The following is a 24193-nucleotide window of genomic DNA, read 5'->3' on the forward strand; positions in this document are numbered from 1 at the left end:
GCATACTGTGGAATATTTCAGGCAAAGCAGTAACATCTCCATGGAGACAATTAAGTGGCAGACCTTTTACCTGAAAAGTCGCACCTTTACTTACGTTTTTGTAGGATAATCTTGACATAAATATAATTAAAACAAAAAATAGAACAGTTGTCTATAATAGTATACAATGTAGAGTGTGAGACAACGCAAGACATAAAAAAAAAAGCTGGGACCCACTGCGTTAACTAAAACAAATTTTGTATTCAACACTGACAAAACCCCAAAGTATCTCTGACCTATGATCCTGGCGGTGAAGGGGCTGCCCGCGATGTGCTGCTCGTTGTACTTGACCAGGATGTTGTAGTCTCCGGGCAGAGTGGGCAGGTAGCTCACGCTGCAGGTGCCGTCTTTGTTATCCACACAGCTGATCTCCGCTTTGGACGGGCCCTCGATCGCCAAGTCCAGGCCTCCTGAAGATAAACACAGAGAAGTTAAACACAAAGAAGATAAATGCAGATGCAGAAGATAAAGACGAAGAGGAGAAGTTGGAACGTAATCTTCAATATCGTCTATATCAGGTAAAGAACAACTAGTGGTACTAATCCAGAAATCCTCCACTTTTATTTTAAAGGTCCTATATTACACGAGATTGACTCTTTTGACCTTTAAGCCATTTTATAATGTTATTACCTTATCAAGAAAGTATCAGGAATTGTGCTTTGTTTCATTCACACATGATTAAGTAAATGCTTTATTATTAGTCTGTCTACAGCTCCTAAGCCCCAGATACTTGGTTCCACCTTGTGATGTCATGTAGTGATAGTTTTCAAGTTAACAGCTTCATTTTAATTTTATTCAGTAGAGATGGGCAATTCCAGAACTGAAACGATCTAAATGATTCTAGTGAAGGTGTATGGAGTTTAAAAACACAGTAGATGCAGGGTTTGTGTGTTTTAAACATGTGTAAATGAAACAAAACACAACTCCAGGTCTGTTTGTGATGAGAATCAAGGTAACAGATCAGAAAATAGCATAACACACTGAGTTTGAGATGAGCATTTGGATCCATTTAGCAACTTCACCGCTGTTATAGCTCTGTTTTAATTTGTTTTTAAATTTTGCCATGACTGTGCCGAGGCCCACTGACAGAAATTCGGGGGCCTGGGGTAGAATGTCTCACTTGGGGTCACCCTCTAATATAAGTCAGTCCCTTCTACGTTCTGTTCAAATCCAGAAGGGACTGAAGCCAGAACATAGAGCGTGAAAAACCTGTCCAAATTTTAGACAATCCAACCACAGCCACAAATTTGCATCACGTGTCTCTCAAATGCAGAAGACGTCTCCTCTTAATCCACCTGTCACACAATCACACCCTCTGAAATCAGGGAGACAGGACACGGCTCCAGATCCTCTCGTCTTCGTAAAGTTTTTTTCTAAGCTTGTGGTTCTGGCTGGACACAGATAATCTGCTCCCCTGATTGTGCCGGTCTTGTACCCAGAAGTGACATCACAACAACTCCATCTTTGGTTGTCGTTACCTTCGGAGGCGTCCTCGGTGTAGACGGTGAAGTTGGCGGGTTTGTTAGCGACGCCGTAGCTCAGTCCGGGGCCGTAGGCTGTGACTGAGGGAGAGCTGCTGTGGTTCACGTAGAACTGAAGAGGAGACTCTGCACAGGGAGCAATGTGGAAGAGCTTAGATTAGAATTATTTATTGCCATTTTAATTTGATTTATACAGGACTTTAAAAGGTGCACTATGAGGCCCATCACAATCATTACTGTATCAAGTGGATAAAAGCAGTAGCATCAGTAGTAGTAGTAGTATTAGTAGTAACACCTGGTATATGTGTCCCGTTGTACTTGATGTGCATCTCGTGGAGGCCGGCCTCAGTGGGGGAGTACTGCACTGTGACTGTTCCGTCCAGATTATCAGAGATCAGGGGCTGAGCGCTTTTACCGGAAGGCATCAGAACCTCTCCTGGAAACAAGATAGAAAAAACTCTCACAATCATTTACAGTTAAATGTACTCAACAATCCAAAAAATACTAAACTAATAGAAATGATCATGAGATTTATTTATTTATTTTTTTTATGGAGTCAATTGTGTGAAACAGAATGCTAGAATTAAACATTCATACACGAGACAAGCAAAAGATGACTAAGTGAACAAAAGTTTTGGGATGAATACGTTTCAGTCATCCAAGAAGCATTTCTGTCTGGATCCAGGCTTACACAGTATCTGTCTGAAGGGAGGAGCTAAGTCACCCTGAAACTAAAACACTCCAGTCATTTACAGCTGGCTATGTTGTTTGTTAAAGCAGACCTATTATGCAAAATCAAATTTTCAGAGCTTTTAACCCTGTTTTCTTTCACTATTTACTCACAAAGTTGTATTTGGAGTGATTCATAAATGTTTGAGCAATCTTGAATTACTTATTTTCAAGACTTACTTTGTTCTCCAATTTTATTTTCCTTATCGGTGAGATGCATAGGATGTAGCAGGGTTATCATTTTGTTACAAAAAAAAAAAAAATCTGCTGCTCCCTGGCCTGGTCTGCAGCTATCCAGAGGTACAGATGGAGTTTACACTCACGTCAGCTAATGTGGGGGTCAGTGGACTTGTGTTTGTTATGAAGTTTTAGATGAATATTGAGATTTAAAATGTGGAAAATATAACATAATGATCCACGGGTGTCAAAGATTATAACTGTACAGCAAACACAGATAGGGCTGCTTTAAGTTAACCAACTAATTCCATTTTTGACAGGGATTACGCAGACTTAGACTACATGAATCCATTGTCCTCCAGCATGATGTTACGATAAGTATGGGCTAAATATACTGTAGCAAGAACAGATCAGGACTATCCAAGTCACTGACCTGTGATCTCTCCCTTCCTGAAGGAGAAGGGAATGACCATATCGAAAGGTCTGAACCCACTTCCGTTCATGCTGCTCCTCATTGGATCGTAGCCTTCTGACGTCACCTAGGACACGAGGGAACAAGGAAACAAGGGAACAAGGGCGGAATGGAGGAAGGAAGGAAGAAAAATAAGCACAGTTAAAATAGTAATTGATATGTGATTTTCTTTTAGTCCCCAGTAGGTTTGTTAGAATCATGCTGCTGTCTCCAAGCCTCCTGAAGGAAAGGAAAAAACGAAATAAAGCAGTTATTGAGTGGGCTGCATAAAACTGGGAATAAGTCTAGTTCTTATAGTGATCTATTGTTTAACGCTATGTAACTTTTCTGGCGGAGGGGAAGGGTGGGGGGGTTATGCTGCCTAGTTGCATTCACCTCACACAAAGCCCAAAAACATAAAAAAATGGACAAATGCGGCATGTGTAAAGGTAGTAAAAAACAATAAAGCTTGGCAAAAAATCACCTTGACAAAAACGGCTGCTTGCGGGAGTGAGACTACAGTATGGCAGTGTGGGTCCAGTGTGTTGTGAATAATTTTATAGGTTTACCCACAATGCAAAAGGTGCTGGACAAAAAGGTAGGTGTGCATTAATAATTGACAGTAGTGAACTTTACGCAGCGACGGAGATAAGAGAGAATTCAAGAGGAGACTTAAGACTTAAGACCTTGGGTGGAGTATACATAAAATGTACTCCAAAGGTACTGGGTTATTTGAAAATATAACAATTCAAGAAAAGGGTGTAGTCTAAATAATTACTTAATGTAACATTGACAAAAATTTAACATGGTAGTTGTCAAACCTTTCACACAAGGTACCACATAAGAATATGAGTTCTTCTGAGTACCAACAGATCAAAACCAGGATTATTCCAGGTCTAAACTAGGCCAAAACGAGGTCTAAAATAGGAATACACCAGGTATGTGTAAACAATACACTTGTCTGTCAAAAAGAAACTTTATTTGGATATTTGGAAAAGGAATACACTGTAGTTATATTAGTTGTAAACCATTCTTGACCAAAATTGTGGCTTAAATTGTCTATATATTCAACAACTACTTGATATCCAAAAGAATCTGCATACCACCTAAAGAAGTTTGGGTACCAGTTTGAGAAACCACACAGTCTCTAAAGCCAGTAATAAATTCTCGTGTATATAAAATTTGTACTCAAGTAACTATTAGGGATGTAAAAATAAATGAAATATCGTGATATTGTATCATTAAAAGTCTAACAATAATATCATGGGCCATCATAGTATATCAAATTACAAGTCTCTTTGCTTAAATTCATTGTTTTGGTGCAGCAACGACTAAAAAATTGTGAGAAGCACATAGACCATGATCCCTGCTCTGTTTCAGTCCAATCTACAAGCTGAAATAACTATTATGAAGCACTTAAAAATCGTAATTTTTTTTTATTTTTGGATAACAAGAGAAAAGTTGCGCACTCCCAATTTTGTATTATTATTTTTTGCCTTCACAAAATATCACAATAAATATCGTACCGTGAGATGGATCGAGAGATTTGGATATTGTTACACCCCTAGTGACGATTGTTGTTCAAAAAAAGGAAAGAGTATGACAAACTACAGACAACATGGCTGCCACACTGATCTATGTCCTTTTGACAGGATAAGGACACAGTGGCTCCATAGAACGGATGAGACGCCACATCAAAGGAGAATAAGTTGAAATTCATACTGCTCTAGCACTAGGGGGAAGGGGAGCAACGTCTCCATGGAGAAAAGTATTTGATGGGGTCTCCACCAGAAAAGTTACACAATGCACCTTTAATATGCAGCCTTAAAGAATCAAAAGAGACAGAGAGCAGAGCTGAGCCAAGCAATGAGAAAATGCATGAATCCTTGTTAAACACAGCTCATGATGAGGTTAGATGTATGCTGCGATCCCATTGGCTGAGACAAACAGGAAGTAATGATGTTTGCTGCGATCCCATTGGCTGAGGAAGCAATGATGTCATGACGAGAAGCAAAAAGAGGAACCAGTGCCATTAACCGTCAGCAGCTATGTTCAGCGTAACACAATTTTTAAAATTCTAAATGTGTTCAAACTATGTCCTGTTTGTAAAGATGTACTGTAGCGCCACCTGGAGTCTGATCAACTCATGACAGTGCTCAAATTCAACCCCCTCCCAAAAAAATAAAAATAAAAATATGCCCCCTTCAGAGTGTTAGGACATTACAATGTACATGTAATTTGATAATGAAACTGCTGTAAATTGCATCAGGTTTGTGAAGTTGTAGTGGATTGTTTTTGTATGGACTTTGGACTTGGAAATTGCCACGTTGGAGCCTGGGGGACGTCGGCTTGTGGGCTGAGCCTCGTACAGGATCGTACTGCTAAACAGAAGGAGAGTCAAATATGGTCCAAAGGGGATTGCTAGATTATTAAAACATGCATGGATGGGTATATTTTTGATGCGGGAACACCATTATAACATGGTAGAAAGCTTCACAAAGTGGGTTTTGTATAATATCATCTCATTAATTTTAAATTCTGAACTTACCATCTGTATTCCACTAATTATTATTATTTCCCCAAGTAATTAGTAATGAGTTTTTAAGCACTTTTCACAATTTTGTAAACCTCTTTGTAAACAGGACATAGTTTGATGTAGCTGTAATAGAGCAGCTTGTATAGGTCTCCTGGTGTACGCTGTTTTTGTATGTGTGGTTATCATGTATATGTGTGTTTGTGTGTTTCTCTTTGTGTGTGAATGTAACAGTATATTAATGTTGTATTGAGGTCTGTAGTTGTACCCAGGGTTGTTTAGGTCTCTTGGTGTATGTTTGTGTATGCATGTGTGTGTGCGTGTGAATGTAACATTATATTGCTGTTGTATTGAGGTCTGTAGTTGTACCCAGGGCTGAAAGCCGGCTCCAGGGGGAGCGGACTTAGCAGATGACTGCTGCTGCTGCGTCACAGGACCCTCCTCAGTCGCCTGAAGATACAACACAAAAGTTACGTAAGATCTGAAAGACTTTAGTTTGTCCATGATGAATCGTCTGCTCCATCTGAACCTCTCCAAATAGATTCTTGCATTCTTTCACTACATTTATAAATCTTCTCTTTGGTCTCACATTTAACATGAACTGTCCCTGTGATGCATTGTTTCTTTTACGGTGTTACATCTCATCATGCACCTTTCCACTGGCAGTGGAAAATATGTCAACAAATATTTCAATATATTTTTACATTCTCATAATAAGCAGATCCTATTTTTACAAACCATCAGAAAAAAGCAAAAACAAATGTGAATGTAAACGTCTTGGTTGAGGTTCAAGTATTGCACAATAAGTGAATGGCCTACAACATTAAAAGTCCTATATCACAGAAAATTGAGTCTTGTGAGCGTTAAGCCATGTTAGAATGTTGTTACCTCATTAGAAACAGACCTGAAGTTGTGTTTTGTTTCATTCACATGTTGAGTAATCCTTCAGTCTGTCTACATCTCCAAAGATTAAAACGCTCTGCTCCACCTTATGATGTCACGGTGGTAGTTTTCACCTATCTTTTATTGTTAGTAGAGATAAGAAATTCCAGGACTGAAATTATTCAATGACTGATGATCTAGTGAAGGTTTATTAAGTTGAAAAACACAGTGGAGCACTTTCTGTATTACCACATGAGTGTTTTCCGTTTAAGAAAAGAACTCAGCCTAAATATGCAGGGTTTGTGTTAAATTTGTGTGAATGAAACAAAACACAACTCCGGGTCTGTTTTTGATGAGGAAACAACATTATAACATAGATCTGAAAGTAGATTAATATGGGCCCTTTAGACTAGTTTGAAACGTTGCACTGCAAGTTTTACATTTCTGTCATCTCAAATTTTTGCCAGTTTTTGATTTTGATTCTATATTATATTATATTCTAATAGACTTCTGCTTTGTACAGTATAACTTCAGACCCACCATGACTTTGAAGGGGCTGTGGGGGATGTTCTCTCCTCCGAAGCGCACATAGATGACGTAGTTGCCGGGTGCAGGGGCGGTGTAGAAGATGTCAAAGGTGCCGTCCTGGTTCTCGATGACCTCTGCCTCTACCTCCGTGCCATCGGGCTGCACCACCACACAGCTCACCTTCCCTTTGCCCGCTCCAGACGCATTCACGGACAGACCCAGCTCCTCCCCTATGGCCACTGTGGGGCCCACACCTGAGCCTGGGAAAACAGGACGGGACGGGAGGGGAAGTAAATGAAAATTCATTGTTTCCCTTTTTGTAATTGTCCCAGAGACTCATCCACAACCCCCCTCTCAAACTCACTTGTTCAAAACTGCCTATACATCTATATAATTATGCCTGATTTGACACCAATAGCTTGATATTTTTACCTACCTATTTTTATTTACTTATTTAGAACTTATCATTATATTTTATATTTTTTTTTTATTTTTTGTTTTGTTTTTTATATATTATATTATGATGTGTGAGCTTCTGTGTCCATATAATTTCCCTTGTGGATCAATAAAGTTTGTCTAAGTCTAAGAGACTCATTAAGACTAAAAACCCTCTTAGACAAACTTTATTGATCCACAAGGGAAATTACTTGGACACAGTAGCTCATAAGACACAAAATAATATAATAACAAAGAGAAAAAATATAAACGTTGATAATAAATTCTAAAGAAGTAGCCGAAATAGCAGAGAAATAATTATATAAATGTATATGTACAAGTAATGATTGACAGGACATAGGGTTATCTGTTCCATAAGGGTGAGTTGTTATACAGTTGTAGGGAGTATTATCTGTTCCATAAGGGTGAGTTGTTATACAGTTGTAGGGAGTATTATCTGTTCCATAAGGGTGAGTTGTTATACAGTTGTAGGGAGTATTATCTGTTACATAAGGGTGAGTTGTTATACAGTTGTAGGGAGTATTATCTGTTCCATAAGGGTGAGTTGTTATACAGTTGTAGGGAGTATTATCTGTTACATAAAGGTGAGTTGTTACAGTTGTAGGGAGTATTATCTGTTATAAGGGTGAGTTGTTACAGTTGTAGGGAGTATTATCTGTTACATAAAGGTGAGTTGTTTACAGTTGTAGGGAGTATTATCTGTTATATAAGGGTGAGTTGTTATACAGTTGTAGGGAGTATTATCTGTTACATAAAGGTGAGTTGTTGTACAGTTGTAGGGAGTATTATCTGTTATATAAGGGTGAGTTGTTATACAGTTGTAGGGAGTATTATCTGTTACATAAAGGTGAGTTGTTGTACAGTTGTAGGGAGTATTATCTGTTATATAAGGGTGAGTTGTTATACAGTTGTAGGGAGTATTATCTGTTACATAAGGTGAGTTGTTGTACAGTTGTAGGGAGTATTATCTGTTATATAAGGGTGAGTTGTTATACAGTTGTAGGGAGTATTATCTGTTAAATAAGGGTGAGTTGTTGTACAGTTGTAGGGAGTATTATCTGTTACATAAGGGTGAGTTGTTGTACAGTTGTAGGGAGTATTATCTGTTACATAAAGGTGAGTTGTTGTACAGTTGTAGGGAGTATTATAGTATGAATGTAGTCCTGTATCTCTCAGTGTTTGAGCGGAGTCTAACTCTATATCTATGTCTATATTGTGCGTGATGCATTCAGGTGTTGTGCGTTCCTGTGCATTTTCCCGTGGTGCGTTCAGGAGCCAGTACCTGTGACGGTGCAGCGGCTGGCGTCCCCGGTGGCCGTGGCCCTGACGCGGTGAGGGGACCCAGGGATGGCGTCTCCTCCGTAGGTCACAGAGATGGTGTAACGGCCCGTGCGATCGGGGGTGTAGGAAACCGTGTACGTGCCATCGCCGTTGTCATGGATACTGGCCGGCTTTGATCGCCCATCCTGGTCCTGGAGAGAGGAGGACGGGCCAAAACAGAACAAGTCTTAAAGGGCCCATATTGTGCCATTTTCTGATCTATGTTATTATTTTTTTTATTCACACGTTTAACACACAAACCCTGCATATTTTGGCTGTGTTCTTCTCTCTAATAGAAAACATGCTGTTCCACCTTGTGATGTCATGTGATAATAGAGGAAGTGTACTACTGTGTTCTTAAACTCCACACACATTCACTAGAATCATTTGGATAATTTGAGTCCTGGAATTCCCATTTGCTACTAAACAAAATGTAAAAAGGAGCTGTTAACTTGAAAAATATCGCTTCATGACATCACAAGGTAGACAGACTAATAATGTGGGGTTCCTCCAACTTGTGTGAATGAAACAAAACACAACTCCAGATATGTTTTTGGGGAGGTAACAAAGTTCTAACATGGCTAAAAGCTCCCAAGAGTTAATTTTTTAGTGATATTGGACTTTTAAAAATCTTTTTATATTTGAAAAAACAGACAAAAAAAAAAGAAAAGAAATGGACTGTTAGTTTTAATGTGTATGACTGTCTGGAGGGAGATTGATTTCAGTTTTATCTTGAAATAGACAAAGTTTAAAGTATTTCTAAAAGGTGCACTGTGAAACCTTTCTGGTGAAGGGTCAGCTACTTGCTTGTGTCCATGATGTTATTTCTTTGCCTGGAATGTTCCACAGTAGAGTTCCACAGTAGCTCAAAAAAGCTATTAAAAATCGTGCATTCTTATCATGTGCAGGTTTGCTTCCCCATAGATTTGACCATTAATCTGCCTCCAATGTAATAAAGAACTTGAATTCCATACTGTGGAATAATTGTTCACTGATCAGAAGGGTGACAGTTTGAATCCAGCTCTTGACATAAACATCACTGGTTAAGCAGTCAGATCCACCGACCTACTGGTTGGTGGAGCGATTCCAGCTCTCACAGATGAATGCTGTCGTTGTGTCCTTGGGCAAGACACTTAACCCACCTAGCCCCTAGGGTCTGCGTACTCTGGTGTATGAATGAGTGTGTGTGAATGGGTGAGAGGCTCCTTGATGTGAAGCACTTTGAGTCCCATCAAGGTGGAAAAGCGCTTTATTAAAAATGTGACAATTTACCATCTCCATGGGGACAAGCAGATGGCAGACCCTCCACTAGAAAAGTTACACAGTGAACTTTTAATTGTTGTAACTGACCGTGATGAGCACACTGAGCTGGCCCTCTCCTGCGTCTCTGGCGTCGATGTTGAACTCCACAGGGAAACTGGCCGGGATCCCGCTGGTCAGACCTGGACCGCTCACCCGGACTTTACTGGCATCGTGAGTCGGCAAAACGCGCACCTTAAATGGACTGGACACGAGAGAAACAGGAAGTCAGACATGGTTTTGACACTGCACCTGCCCTGTATTCATACTATACAGTGATGCCATGCTGGAGGTGTTCTGCATGTGAAAAAGTTTTAAGATGATAGAGATAGACAGCACAAATCAGCTCAGCTGTTGTAGTTCCAACTAAGTCAGCTTTTTCTGGTCAGATTGTGTTAAAACAAAGCTCAAATTAAAGTTTCACTTGAGTAACAGAGCTTCAGACAGAGCAGAGTCTACAGCTAACATCACACTGCCAGGGAATGTTGAAGAGATCAGCTGCAAAGTATCAGTTCTGTTCTGTTACTGTTGTGGATCTTGTTTGTGATTCTAATGTGAAGTTGTCTGAATACTCATTAATGGAACAAAACATAACTCCAGGTATATTTTTATGAAATAATAACATTCTAACATAGCTTAAATCTCACAAGAGTCAATTACACATAATATACGGCTTTTAAACAATACTTCAGACTGACCTGCGGGGGGCGTCCTGCTGGTTGAACTTGACTCCCACAGTGTAGAGTCCTTCAGTGGAGGGCGTGTACTTCACAGTCTGGGTCCCGTCCGGATTCTCAGACACCTGCACCTCCTCAGCCACACCTTTGGGCCCCTTCACACTCACAGCTAGCTCCGCCTCCCCTGCCCTCCTGGAGTCCACAGTGAAGGACTGTGGGATACAGGCCCTTACACCTGAACCCACACCCGGCCCAGATATCTTCACTTTACTAGGATCCACCACATCTTTCACAGGGACTTTGAACGGACTTCCTACAAAATAAAAAAGTTCAAATGTAATTCAGGTCATCAGTACTTTAGTGAATTCACTATCCCTCTGGTGTATTCACTCGGCTTCCTTAGTACCAAAAACTAAAACCCCACCACATTATTTTTAAAAACATTTTTGGTTTATAATTTGTCTTTTTTCCATTTTGAGTGTTTTGGTTGAACTGAAAAAACATCCATACATACTCTGACTGGGTTTGCATCTCCACAAACAACTTCTCTACAGCAGGTGGAGGGCTCCTCTTACTCATCTCCATGAAAATATTGTAAATTTAGCTATGATCTTCCACAGTGTGACATAAAATTTATCTATCTCCATGGAGAAAATTCCAAAGTATGGTTTTACCTTTCTTTTTACATGGAATCATGCAGGTGTTGCTTTAACTATTCCTCCTCTGTACGTGTTCAAAACCATCTCAGTCTGGAAACTATATCCACAAAATATTGAACACGAGTTTTGATTTCCCCAATTCTATATGTTCTAATTACCAAGTGCAACTTGAACGTTTACAATCTTCTGTCTTTTATTTTTCTTCTGTCACATTTTGATGGTTGATCAATAAAAAATATTCATTATGGCATATATATTATTGGTTTAATGAACACAAGTCAAGGCTCTAACCCGGTATGTGCTCTCCTCCGTAGGTGATGTTGACGTCGTAGACTCCAGGACTGAAGGGGGTGTACTCCACACTGCAGCTGCCATCTTTGTTGTCTTTACAGGACATTTTAGACTCAGAGGGACCCTCCACTGTGATGCCCAGGCCTCCGATACCTGCCCCCCTGTGGACAAAGAGAGAAAGTAGGCAACTGTTATTTATCCTTCAAATCACTACAGAGCTGTTTTGTATGAATAAAAGTTCAAAGCTTATGAGGCATTCTAGTCCAAAATCAGCCTTTAAATAGTCTTATCACATCCAATGAAATGTCAAACCAGAATATCAGCTTAACCAATCCAACTAATGTTTCAGTATCTGCGCAGATATTTGTAATCAGTGTCAGTGCATCCCTAGAGCTGCTGTTACTATGTGATGTTAGTAAACTAGTTTTTATGTATGAATGTGATTGTGTGATTGGATGTTAAAAAGACAGACATGAGTGACAGTAAAGTATTATGTAAACACACCAGTGAGACATTTTAATCAGAATTTCATCTTTCATGACAAATACCTAGTGATGATATCAAAGTGGTTGGTCTGATCGGTCAGACCCTGCTCCAGACCCGGTCCAGAGGCCAGGACTCGAGTTGGATCACAGCCCTCGGACACAGAGACCCTGAACGGACTATTGGGGACCGCCGTGTCATCGTACAACACGTCAACACTGTGCACGCCTGGGGAAACAGGAAGTGACATCTTCAGCCACAATAACGCTTTTCAGAGTCGGTAAAAACAGATTGTGTCATGGCAAGGCTTTATGGGATGCTCCTTTAGACAGACAAACACTAAAGCAAAGCGGTACGTCCCATCGTTTCTATTGCTGACGTGTAGATTTACCGTTCTCGAATGGCGTGTACTCGACGCTGTAGGTGCCGTCCTTGTTGTCCGTGACCACGGTCTCTGTCTGAGCGCCGGACGGGTTCCTGACTTCAGCGGTCACATGATCTCCTCCTCGCCGACTCAGGGGCCGCGCATCCACCGTGAAGGACGTGGTGGCCTCTCTGTACACAGCTGCAACACACAGGAGCTGTTATCATGCTGGAGATTAACCCGAAGAAAATGGTTATAAATGATTTGACATTATTATTTAAAAAAGAAAATAAAATACTAAATCTATCTTGTATTTATTCATTTACAGGTGTTTTTATTTCTCTAAACTACAGCAAAGACATGCATTCTTACTGCGAACGAGCCCGCTTCTCCACAGATCTGACCCGTAACTTGACCTAGTGATGTGGCCTGCGTGTCTCCATGGAGATAGTTACGGTAAATGCCACACACATTCCAGGAAAAAACAATAACATCTATATGGAGTCGAGTAGGTTTCGAATCCTCTACCAGAAAATTAAACAGAGCTCTTTTAAAGGTGCACTATGTAACTTTTTGGTTGGGGGGGTCTGTCACCTGCTTGTTTCTATGGATATGTCATCATTCTACCTTGAATGTTCCACAGTATGACATTAAACAGCTCTACTTTACATTTATTAAATTATAGCTGGTTTTATAGCTCAAAAATACCGTCATTCATTCTGACTGTGAGCAGGGTCGCTTCTCCACAGATCTGACCTGTTACTTGGTCTGGTTTGATCCCCATGATGTTAGAAAAGTTTAATACCATACTGTGAAACATTCCAGACAAAGCAATAACATCTCCGTGGCGCAAAGCATTTGATAGAGCCTCCATCAGAAAAGTTACACAATGCACCTTTAAAGAGGAGGTACTACACTTCCATGGGGTATTTTTTTTTTTTAACACATAACATATTTAGATTTATATGTTACCTTTTATTGCCCTAATGCTATTTTAGTTGAAAACAATGTATTAAATGTATTATTACTTCCTGGCCCTGTTGAGGTGTTTGATTTTCAGCAAAAATGGTGAGCAACATGCGACTGTAATTTTATGTGTGACAGATTTGTAATGTGTTGTAATTCCAGCTAAATCAGTTCTTTCTGGTCAGACTGTGTTATAACGAAGCTCAGATTCAAGCCTCAGACAGAGCAGTGCCTACAGTTGGCATCACAAGTATCAAAACACTACAGTTAAACACATGTGTACCTGTTCCATCGACGCCGGGCCCAAATGTCTTGATTTTAGACGTATCCACGGCAGGATCAACAGAGACTTTGGCAGGAAACCCAGGGACCGTCTGCCCCCCGTATTTGAGCTTCAGAGTGTAGAGTCCAGCAGTGAGAGGCACATAGGTAACGGTGTATGTCCCATCCAGATTATCCACCACCTCGGTCTTCACTTTGCCACCTGGAAACAGGGGAGGGGACTTAGGTTTAGATGAAGCATTTATTTTTACGCAAAATTGACTCTTGTGAGCTTTAAGCCATGTTGTAATGTTGTTACTTCATCAGAAACCTTACTGGAGTTGAGCTTTGCCATCTTTTACTTTTGCTCTGTAAATATAGGCAATTCCAGGGCTGAACTTATCCATATGATTCTAGTGAGGGTGTATGGAGTTTAAAAACACAGTGGAGCAGTTCCTGTATCACCAAATGCTATCGCAAGGTGGAAAACAGGGCCTCAGTATGCAGGGTCTGTATGTTAAACATGTGTGAATGAAACAAAACACAACTCCAAGGATATTTTCGATGAGGAAACAACATTATAAGATCAGAAAATAGCACATTTTAATAATTTATTATTTAGCAAATCTTAAAGGGGTTGTAAAATAGCCACACCAACATAACACCTCCATGGAAACAAGCACATAGTAAATCTTTAAAGACACCACAACATCCAGCAATCTACGCGTTTGATCAAAAGAGAACAAGTGCGTAACAGAGAAATCATGATGAACAGGAGACAAATCCCATAAAGTAAACTAGATTCTTCAAAGTTGCACTACGTAACATTTCTGGTTGATGATCAGTCACTTGCCTGTATGGTAAGAATGCATTCCAGGGAAAAGCAATAGCATCTCCATGGAGACAAGCAGGTTGAAGGCATCCCACCAGAAAAGTTACATAGTGAACCTTTAAGTCAACTTTAAGAAAAGAAAAAAATATTATTTTCTGACCTGCTCCTTTTGCTGCAGACGAAGGATCTGGTTCCACCTCCAGAATCAGCTGACCCGGTCCAGCTTTGGAGCAGTCCACGTTCACCACGCTCACCTCTCCCGCCTGCACAGACGCCATTTAAAATCACCTTTATTATTACGTGTTCTTGGTAGACTGGAGCAGTTATATTTACAAGTTCTGCTGTTTTATTAAATGTAAAAATCTGAAAAGTACACATATTAGTTTAAACATTATAAATACTTAAAATAAATTAAAATACTTAAAATAATTAAAATCGATCACTATTCAAATAAATACATATTTTAGCCATATTTTATTTTATTTTAGATTTTTTTCTTGATTTTATTTACTGAAATTTATTTAATTTTCCCTACATTTTTATTGTTTTCTATTATATTTTTGGCATTTTTTTATTCTCATATATATAGATTTATAAATAAAATCTTGCAATGCATTTCAGTGCTCTCTCAGGCTCCAGGAACCATATTCTGCATATGACATGTGCAATAAGGTTTCTCTTAAAGGCGAACTGTGCAGCTTTTGTGGAGGGAGTCCACAACCTGTTAGTCTCCATGGAGGTGTTAATGGTTTGTTCCACAGTATGGCATTAAACTAATCTGTTTTGCATTTATTCAACTACAGGTGTTATTTATTGCTAAAAAATATATTGTAAATGTAAAACCTGTAATTTGGCTTGCAAGTCTCCATGAAGATTCATGAGTTTATGGACATACTGTGGAACATTCAAGGCTCATCTCCATGGAGACAAGCAGGTGACGGACCCTCTACCAGACAAATTACACAGTGCACCTTTAATGTATAAGGTTAGTATCCAAGGATCAGGCTGCAAATATTCAAAGCTGAACTGTCTGCCCCTCTCACCTTGGCCCTCTTCAGCCCTGTCCCTGAGGCCTCGACTTTGGACGGGTCAAAGGGTCTCTGCACTTGCGCGGAGAAGGGCGACCCGGGCACGTGCACGCCCTCAAACAGGATGTTGACCAGGTACTCTCCAGGCTCTGTGGGCAGGTAGGACACAGAGCAGGTGCCGTCCCCGTTGTCTGAGCACTCGATGTTGGCTTCGGTTGGACCCTCTACCGTCAGCCCCAGAGCTCCAGTCCCAGCAGCGTTTGTGTCGATGGAGAAATGAGCAGGAGAGCCCACCTAGCCCCCCCTTCAGGCCAGGACCAGACGCCTTCACCTGCACAAAGAAAAATATTTAGAGGGTGAAATAAACTTAATCCTACTTCTTCACTATTTTAAAAGTCTGCTTGTCTCCATGGAAATGTTATTGCTTTGCCAAGAAAATTCCACATATTTCATGCCTGTTAATGAATACTGTGGAACCTTTAATGAACACACCTTTAACATTTCAAGATCATAGACTGTGTAAAGAATTGGACTAAAGGAGTGTGACATCACCGATAGTGTCTGACTCCAGTCAAATGAAGCTCACCAAGGCTTCCAGTTATGGGCTGAATTTGTTGCCGAGTTCCATATCAGGAATAATAAGTGATTAACAAAATGGAAGAATAAAAACACCAGGATCACGTAGAGCGGGTTAATATGAACATTTTAAGACCAAGACAAGGAGCCTGACAACAGCAGTTACAGAGAGGAGTGATGTTTTATTAAATACAAAGTGAATTGGAGTCGATGGAGCCATAAAAGTGTCCATGCTCACTTCCTATTTGGAACACGGTGGCTAGCAGGTTAGCTATGTCCATTTACATATACAGTCTATAGCTAAGATTAAAGGCGGCTCATCTACAGCTACTACAGAAATGTGTGTATTTTTTTCCTGCATTTGTTTGTTCTATCTAATTACTTTCTGTGTTGGGAGAAAAGTGTGCTCACCTTGCTGGGGTCTGGGGGCAGCTGGGCCTCCATGGGGAAGGGGCTGCCTGGGACGGGGTGTCCGTCGTAGGTCACGTTCACGGCGTAGAGACCCTCCTCTCTGGGAGTGACCCGGACCTTGTAGAGGTCTGCAGAGACTGGCTCCAAACGGCACGGCTTTGTTTTCTGACTCGGGCTCATCTGAGGACAGATATACCACCTTAAATAAACCAGAACTAAACCAGGTCTAAACCAGGTCTAAACCAGGTCTAAACCAGGTCTAAACCAGGACTACACCAGGACTACACCAGGACTACACCAGGACTACACCAGGACTACACCAGGTCTACACCAGGTCTACACCAGGTCTACACCAGGTCTACACCAGGTCAGACTTTGAAAACTACAATCAATAGACAGGACTCACCAGCGCTACCTCCAGCTGACCTTGTCCTCCTGCACCTTTAGTGTCAATGGTGAACTCCTGCTCCTCACCCACCTCCACTCCTACAACAAAACAACATAAGATTAAGATTTAAAATTTCATAAACATGACACTATCTGCGTCCCCAGATACGAGGTATACAAGTTTAAATAAAATATTCTCCAGAACAATTGTAATGCCGATTTATCCATAATTACATAAACATTGGCCAAGTTGTTGAACCTGAACTGTTGTGCTCCGTCTTGTGAATTGCAAACCCTGAAGAAAGAGCCTAAAGCTGACAGACGCGTGTGTCCAGTCCATGTACTCACGTCCGCTGAGGTTGTCCACGGTGACTCTGCTCAGGTCCAGAGGAGCAGCCACGCCCACAGTGAAGGGGCTTCTGGAGATGGGGTCTCCTCCAAACGTCACGTCCACTGACATCTCTCCCTGAACACACAACACATGACGACAAGAGGTTAAACGAAACATATTAATGAAGAGCAAGCACAATGTTAAAGCATGTATGTACACTTACATATTTATTTAAAGCTAATACTAATTGCAGTTTTTCCAGTATTGTGATTTGTGATGTATGGCTTAAAAATAGGATTCAGTTCACATTGTACAGTGTAAACAACAACAGGAGCATCCAACATTTGAAAGAAGACTAAATATGAAAGATTTTTGAAAGATTTTCCCATTAAAAAAAAAACAAAAAACACATTCTACAATCAAAGTAATTGGCGCCGATTTGCGATTCCGATTTGCTAATTCTGTCAACTAAAACTGAGATGTTGATTCAATTTCAATACATTGTGCAGTTCTAAAATACCGGTATTGTTACATTATCAGCGTCCACGCACTGACCTGGTTGACTGGAGTGTACTTGACGGTCTGGGAGTAGTCGTAGTTGTCGATGATCTCAAAGTCTTTGACTGGAGCAGAGAAGGCCACGTCCAGAGGAGCTTTGCCCGCTCCTTTAGTCACAACAGTGAAGTGAGTCGGCTTCCCACTCTCCACTCCTGACCAGCAGGGGGCACAACACAGACACATGAGCCTTCAAATATATACTAAAATATTAAATGTATCAAATAAACCAACAGTAGTCAAATGTAAGAGGGTAAAAAAAAAACAAAAAAGTCCTGAATTTATATAGCGCCTTTCAAAAAAACTTAAAATGATGCATACACTCCACACACTGTGCTAAGATGATAATGTGGCCATGGTTGCCCTGGGGCAGACTGAAGAGAAGAGAGGCTGTTAAAGTGTTAAAGTAGAGATGGACCAATCTGAGTTTTTTCATGTCTGATGCAGATTTTTTGACAGATATGTTGGCCAATTTAGATTATTTTCCACAGATTATATCATTTAAATTTTCTGCAAACTCCCTCACAGTCCTGTTTTAGTTCAGACTAGAAAAGAGAGCTGTGTAGTCAGATTTTGTGCAGTGTTCTCCCTGCACATAAGTGTTCAAAAAAAAGCACCATGCATATTTTTCAGGACAAAAGCTGGACCAAACCAGATATCAACCTCTTAAAGACACACAGAAAGACCTTGTGAAGACAAGATGCTTTGTTTTTATTATATTACGAAAAAAAAAAGCTTAACTGAATTTTATTATAACCCAGATTTCAGTAATAATCTTTAGTAAACTCACCTGTTCGAGAAATTCCAGGTCCTTCAGCTTTGACCCTCGATGCATCATGGGAAGGATCCACTTTGACGTTGAACGGGCTCTGAGGCACTTCCTGTTAGAAAAGTAAAATTCGAATTATAAAAAAGGCAATTTTCTTTCTCTAACAAAATTGCATACACTTTTCTAGAGCTGAGCCAGGAGAAAAAGCACAAATCTACCACGATACTTTATTTTGCGTGATATAATTTTAAGGTCCTATATTATACAAAGTTTTCTCTTGAGTGTTTTAAGACCTGTTATAATGTCCCTTTATTATTAGTCTGTCTACATCTCTAAAGCTCAAAATGCCCTGTTCCACCTTGTGATGTCATGAAGCAGTAGTTATCAAGATAACAACTACCTTTTACTGTTAGTTCAGCAGAGATTGGCAATTCCAAGGCTGAAATTATCCAGGTGATTCTAATGAAGGTGTATGGAGTTTAAAAACACATAAGAGCACTTCTTGTACATGACATCACAAGGTGGAAGAGTGGAGTGTTTGAATCTAAGAGAAGAACACAGCCTAAATATGCAGTTTTTGTGTGTTAAATGTGTGAATGAAACAAAACACAAAAACACAAACCGGGTCCGTTTGTGATGAGGAAACAACGTTACAACATAGATCAAAAATAGAGTAAATGTTATCAGTTTTTTAATTTCCCCAGTTCAAAAAAGTCACCAAAATGTAGGAGCTGGCTGCTGGAGAATATGCGGCAGCTCGGAGGCCAATCATTATCATCTATTGTGGGCATGCCCAAAAATCATACCTTTCTGGAAAGAGCTCCATCAATGTTTATAAAATATTTTGGTTTCAATGTTCCTTTTGACTTCATATATATGTACTTAGGTCGGGAAATCCCAAATGTCACTACGGTAGCAGACAAATACCTATTAAGAATTATTTTATTATCAGCAAAGAAAACAATGACAAGAAAATGGCTTCAAACTGAGGTACCAGTAATGCAAGATTTGTACAATACTGTTTATGAAATATTTCAGATTTAAAGACTTACAATGTCACTGAGACTTCAAAAGGAAAAATTGCATGTGTTTTGTGGATCCAATATATCAGTTTTGAGACCCGATTTTGTGTGAATTTGTTGTCTAACAGAAAGGAAGTAAGGAGAGGAGACAAGGTTTAAAAAAAAAAAAAAAAAAAAAAAAAAAATTCACTTGTCCTTTTGTTTTTGGTTCTTTTGTGTATTTGTTAACTCCTGTGTTTTTATTTAAGAAGGGAGGAGGGGGAAAAAAAAGTAATGTCAAGTAACATAGATTGTGTTTGTACAAAAAGTGCTCTATTTTTCTATTTTGTGCTTTCAATGTAATTGACTTGTACAAATCCATTAATAAAAATAATAATAATTTTAAAAAAGAAAATAGCGTAATATGGGTCCTTTAAATAAACCATAAACAGTCTTCTAATACATTGTCATACCTTGTCTGTAAACAGGACTTTGACAGTGAGGCGTCCGGCTGCAGGGGGGACATATTTCACTGTGAAGGTGTCATTTGCGTTTGGGATAATATCAAAATCCACATCAGCTTCTTTATCTCCCACCATGTTGGCGTCACATTTAATCCCCACACTCACATCACCTGAAAAATACAAAAAATATAGATATTTATTAATGTCAATCATTAATCATTGACTGTCCCTCCTGCTCTGTACCATATATTAACTATATATTAAACTTTCTTAATCTGGACACTAGGGGGAGCTCTAATGCCCTGCTCGCTTTACTTCCTGATGTATTCATGTTCTGTCTGCAGACTTGATCTTTTGAGAATAGCCCGCTTAAAAAAGCTTTTCATAAATCTCTTCTTATTATGATTTGTTATAGATTAGAGTAATGACCCTGGATATACTGTGAGAACTTTTGCCAAAAAGTTGTGCCAAATTATTTCAGTTTTCACTCTAATTCTCTGGTCTCCTGTGAAGTAATTTCTTGTACACTATCAATCAAATGTTTGGACACACCTTTACATTTATGGTTCCTCTTTATTTCTGTGATTATTTACACTGTTGATTCTGAAAACTATGAATGGACAGATATGGAATATAGTGAAAAATAAATAAATTAATTAAATAAAATAACTCCAAAATTGTTTTAGATTTAAAAAAATGTATAAATAAATTGCCGCCCTTTGCTTCTCTTGACCCTGAGAAGGCACATACTTTGAAGATTTGAACATAAAAAGATATACTGTCTATTATCTATTAGGGATGTAACAATAACCGGAATATCGTGATATTGTATTGTCAAAAGTGTCACAATAATATCGTGGGCTCTCACACTATATCGAATTACAAGTCTCTTTGCTTAAATACATGATTTTATAATAATAGTAACAGCTTAGAAACATCAGAAACTACATATCCCATGATTCATTTCAGTGCAACAAACATGAAAAGACGTTTTTTACTTGAATTCTTGGGATTATGACGGCAATAATTCACACCAAAATGTTGCCAAGGTATTTTAAGAGCAAATAAAAGTTTCCTATCTACAATTACATTAGCCTCTCCAAAATATCGCAATAAATATCGTACCATGAGATGCATATCGTGATAATATTGTACCGAGAGATTTGGGTATTGTTACATCCCTATTATCTATTCTATCTATTCTGTCTATTCTATTTATATATAAAATGTTAAAAGTGACAAACTTCAAGGTGCACTGTCTGCCCGTCACCTTCTTGTCACCATGACGATTTTATTACTTTACCTTAAATATTCCAGTGTATGGCATTAATCAAATTATGTCTCCATAGAGGCAAGCAGGAGATGCCGCACGGACAATTTACAAGTCATGTCTGTGGAGAATTGGCCTCGCTCTCAACGGAAAGTATGTTTTTAAAGATATGTTTGACCCATGATAAAAGGAGTGCATGTTAGATAAGTTTAATATCACACATGGAAACTCTCCAGACAGCGCAATAACATCTTTATGGTAGCGGACCCCACCCTCCCCCAGAAAAGTTACACAGTGCACCTTTATGATGATATCTCCAACTTGACTAGTAATGTCTGAAAAGAACACTTTTAACCATGGCGGAAAGTATCAAAGGATTTCTCACATAAACTCCTCTTTTATTTGTTTTATTGTGGCACCGTTCCATAATTCTTATCTCAACTCGTTACGCCTCACTCAAACCGAAACCTTGTGTTACGTCATGTGTCAATCATTACAAGAATCTGGACCTCAACAAGAATGTGACCAAAACCAGGTCAAACACACCTCCCATTGTCATTGACACAGAAACAGCACTGACATATGCACAATAACCAAGTAGTAATATATGACCAGCTCTGTTTAAATGTCCTTCAAGGAGCTCTTTAGTCCTGGTTTATCTAGACCTCAGTTTTATTATACTGTAGAACTCATGTAAATAAACCTGGATTAGTCTTGGTTTAGTTCTCTGTTTAGTCCCCCATTTAATCCCCAGTTTAGTCCCCATTTAGTCCTCCATTTAGTCTTTGTTTATTCCTCCGTTTAGTCTTTGTTTAGTCCTAGTTTAGCCCCGGTTTAGTCCCCTGGCTTTTGAGCTGGAGATGCAAGTTTGTTTACAGCTGTCCTCCATGACCTGAGTGCTGTCAAGTTTCTACACAGACAACATGTGCAGCACCCCCTACCTCTTATGATCTGAAGTGTGCCCTAGTATTTGTTTAAGTTCATTCACCTTCACCTGACTCAGGCCATATATTATTTCAGAGCTCAAATTCAGAAAACAAATCAGAACTGTCACTGTGTTACATTTTCAGAGTGAAAGCAGCATGCATCAGTTAAAGGCCCTGTATTTTTTTTTTCTATGTAGTCGCCCCAGTACAGATATATTGTATAAGCAGCTGTTCAACAAGTTGTTAGAATTACTGTGACAGAAAAGAGGGTAGTGAAAAGCGATCATAAACTCATCGTGGTTAATAATTCAGATGCTTTGAATGCATAAGGTTAATAAGGTAATAAAAATCAGGTACAGCCCCTTTAAGTAATTAACCCACAAGTCTGCATTATATTGTATTATTATATTAAACTTGATCAAACTCAAGGTGCACCATCGTCTATTTTACAAATCATACAAAGCATGTTTCACAGCAAACTATGAAACATGATTACACAGGAATTTTGATGCAAGGATCCCAACTGACTATGACGATAAATATGTGAATATTTAAATTACTGATTAATTCAATTAATCAATGAATTATATTTAAAGCACCTTTCAAGATACCAAAGTGCTTTACAGTTGATTATTCATTCACTCAACAGTGGTAAGCTACTATTATAGCCACAGCTGCCCTGGGGCAGACTGACAGAAATGAGGCAGCCAATCTGCATCATTGGCCCCTCTGACCACCACCATCACTCACGCATACACCACTTTCATACTAGGCAAAGTGGGTGAAGTGTCTTGCCTAAGGACATAACAACAGTTTTTACCACTGGCGCCCCCCTGTGGCACTTGGAATTCTCAGTGTTCGCCCATCTAAGTACTAACCAGGTCCAGGTCAGGCCTGTGCTTAGCTTCTGAGATCTGACAAGATCGGGCTTTGACGAGCCAGTATGACTTGATGTTTTCTTGCTTAAAGGTGCATCGTGTAACTTTACTGGTGGAGGGTTTTCTCCATGGAGATGTTATTCCTTTGTCTGGAATGTTTCACAGTATGGTATTAAACCTTTCCATCTTCATGGAGATAAAACCAGACCAAGTTGTAGGTCAGAGACAATCCCACTCATATTCAGAATGCCTGTTTTTCTAGGTCTTTCTGAGCTAAAACCACCTGTAATTGAATAAATGTAGGGTAAAGCTGTTTAATATCATACTGTGGAACATTCCAGGCAGAGCAATGATATACATAGAAAAAGGTGACGGACTCCCAACCAAAAAGTTACATAGTGCAACTGCAGAGATATCAAACCCTTCACTATTCTACTCAAGCACAGCCTCACCGTCCCCGGCACCGGAGCAGTCCACAGTGAAGTGGGTGGGCTCGTTGGCCTTGAGTCCGGTGCGCTCCACTCCAGGCCCAGACACGCGCACGTTGTTCGGATGGCTCCCTTTGCCCACAGACACCTGCAAACAGCAAACATTTAGGCGCCATTAATACTTTCAAACATGTTCTTACAATAAACAAATTACCTTTCACAGCAACTACATGGATCAAAATCTTCACGCTGCAATTTCAAAAAGTGGTTCACAAGAAAACATCCATTTACACTAAAACCAGAGTGTCTACGGGGTCCAACTTTGAATTAACAATTAAAATATTCCCAATTACGTCAAGTATTTCAAAGCTACTGTACGTTATGAATGAAATTAACATACAAATTAAACATGGGGTTCCACAAGGTTCAGTCCCCAAACCATCAATCTTTATTTTCAGTAAAGTGCTGGAATCTACTCATAACATCACAAAACTATGGCCTATTACTCTTTCAATTCTTTCACTGATATTACACGAGCTGCCCTTTTAATTTGAATTTTAAAGCACAGTTTTACAAAGTTATGAAGGAACAGTAGTAGAGCCATTGTAAAGTTTCTTCCATGTTTTGGTAAAAGTTTACATTTTTAGTTCAAGGAGTCAACACAAAAAGGGAAACTACACAATGCATTTAAAAATGAAAAATCTGAATTTATTAAAAAATCGTTGAAATCATCAGGTTAAC

At 39.4% G+C, this 24193-nt stretch overlaps 1 protein-coding gene across 1 annotated transcript in view; it reads right to left on the reverse strand.

The window, feature by feature from the left end:
- Positions 1–24193, reverse strand: part of LOC110157711 (filamin-B) — a 115378-nt gene that overhangs the window by 17625 nt on the left and 73560 nt on the right. The window contains 23 exon segments of the mRNA XM_055159537.1: positions 276–449; positions 1518–1646; positions 1816–1956; positions 2860–2965; positions 5780–5860; positions 6833–7080; positions 8559–8748; positions 9947–10100; positions 10594–10885; positions 11523–11683; positions 12071–12233; positions 12397–12570; positions 13619–13819; positions 14589–14691; positions 15472–15750; positions 15752–15787; positions 16444–16623; positions 16850–16929; positions 17179–17296; positions 17717–17871; positions 18507–18597; positions 19960–20120; positions 23477–23600. Coding sequence (XP_055015512.1) covers positions 276–449; positions 1518–1646; positions 1816–1956; positions 2860–2965; positions 5780–5860; positions 6833–7080; positions 8559–8748; positions 9947–10100; positions 10594–10885; positions 11523–11683; positions 12071–12233; positions 12397–12570; positions 13619–13819; positions 14589–14691; positions 15472–15750; positions 15752–15787; positions 16444–16623; positions 16850–16929; positions 17179–17296; positions 17717–17871; positions 18507–18597; positions 19960–20120; positions 23477–23600 — 3541 coding nt within the window.

Source organism: Boleophthalmus pectinirostris, unplaced genomic scaffold (genome assembly GCF_026225935.1).
Source record: "Boleophthalmus pectinirostris isolate CB_2022bp ecotype Guang Dong unplaced genomic scaffold, ASM2622593v1 HiC_scaffold_23, whole genome shotgun sequence".
Lineage (NCBI taxonomy): Eukaryota > Metazoa > Chordata > Actinopteri > Gobiiformes > Gobiidae > Boleophthalmus > Boleophthalmus pectinirostris.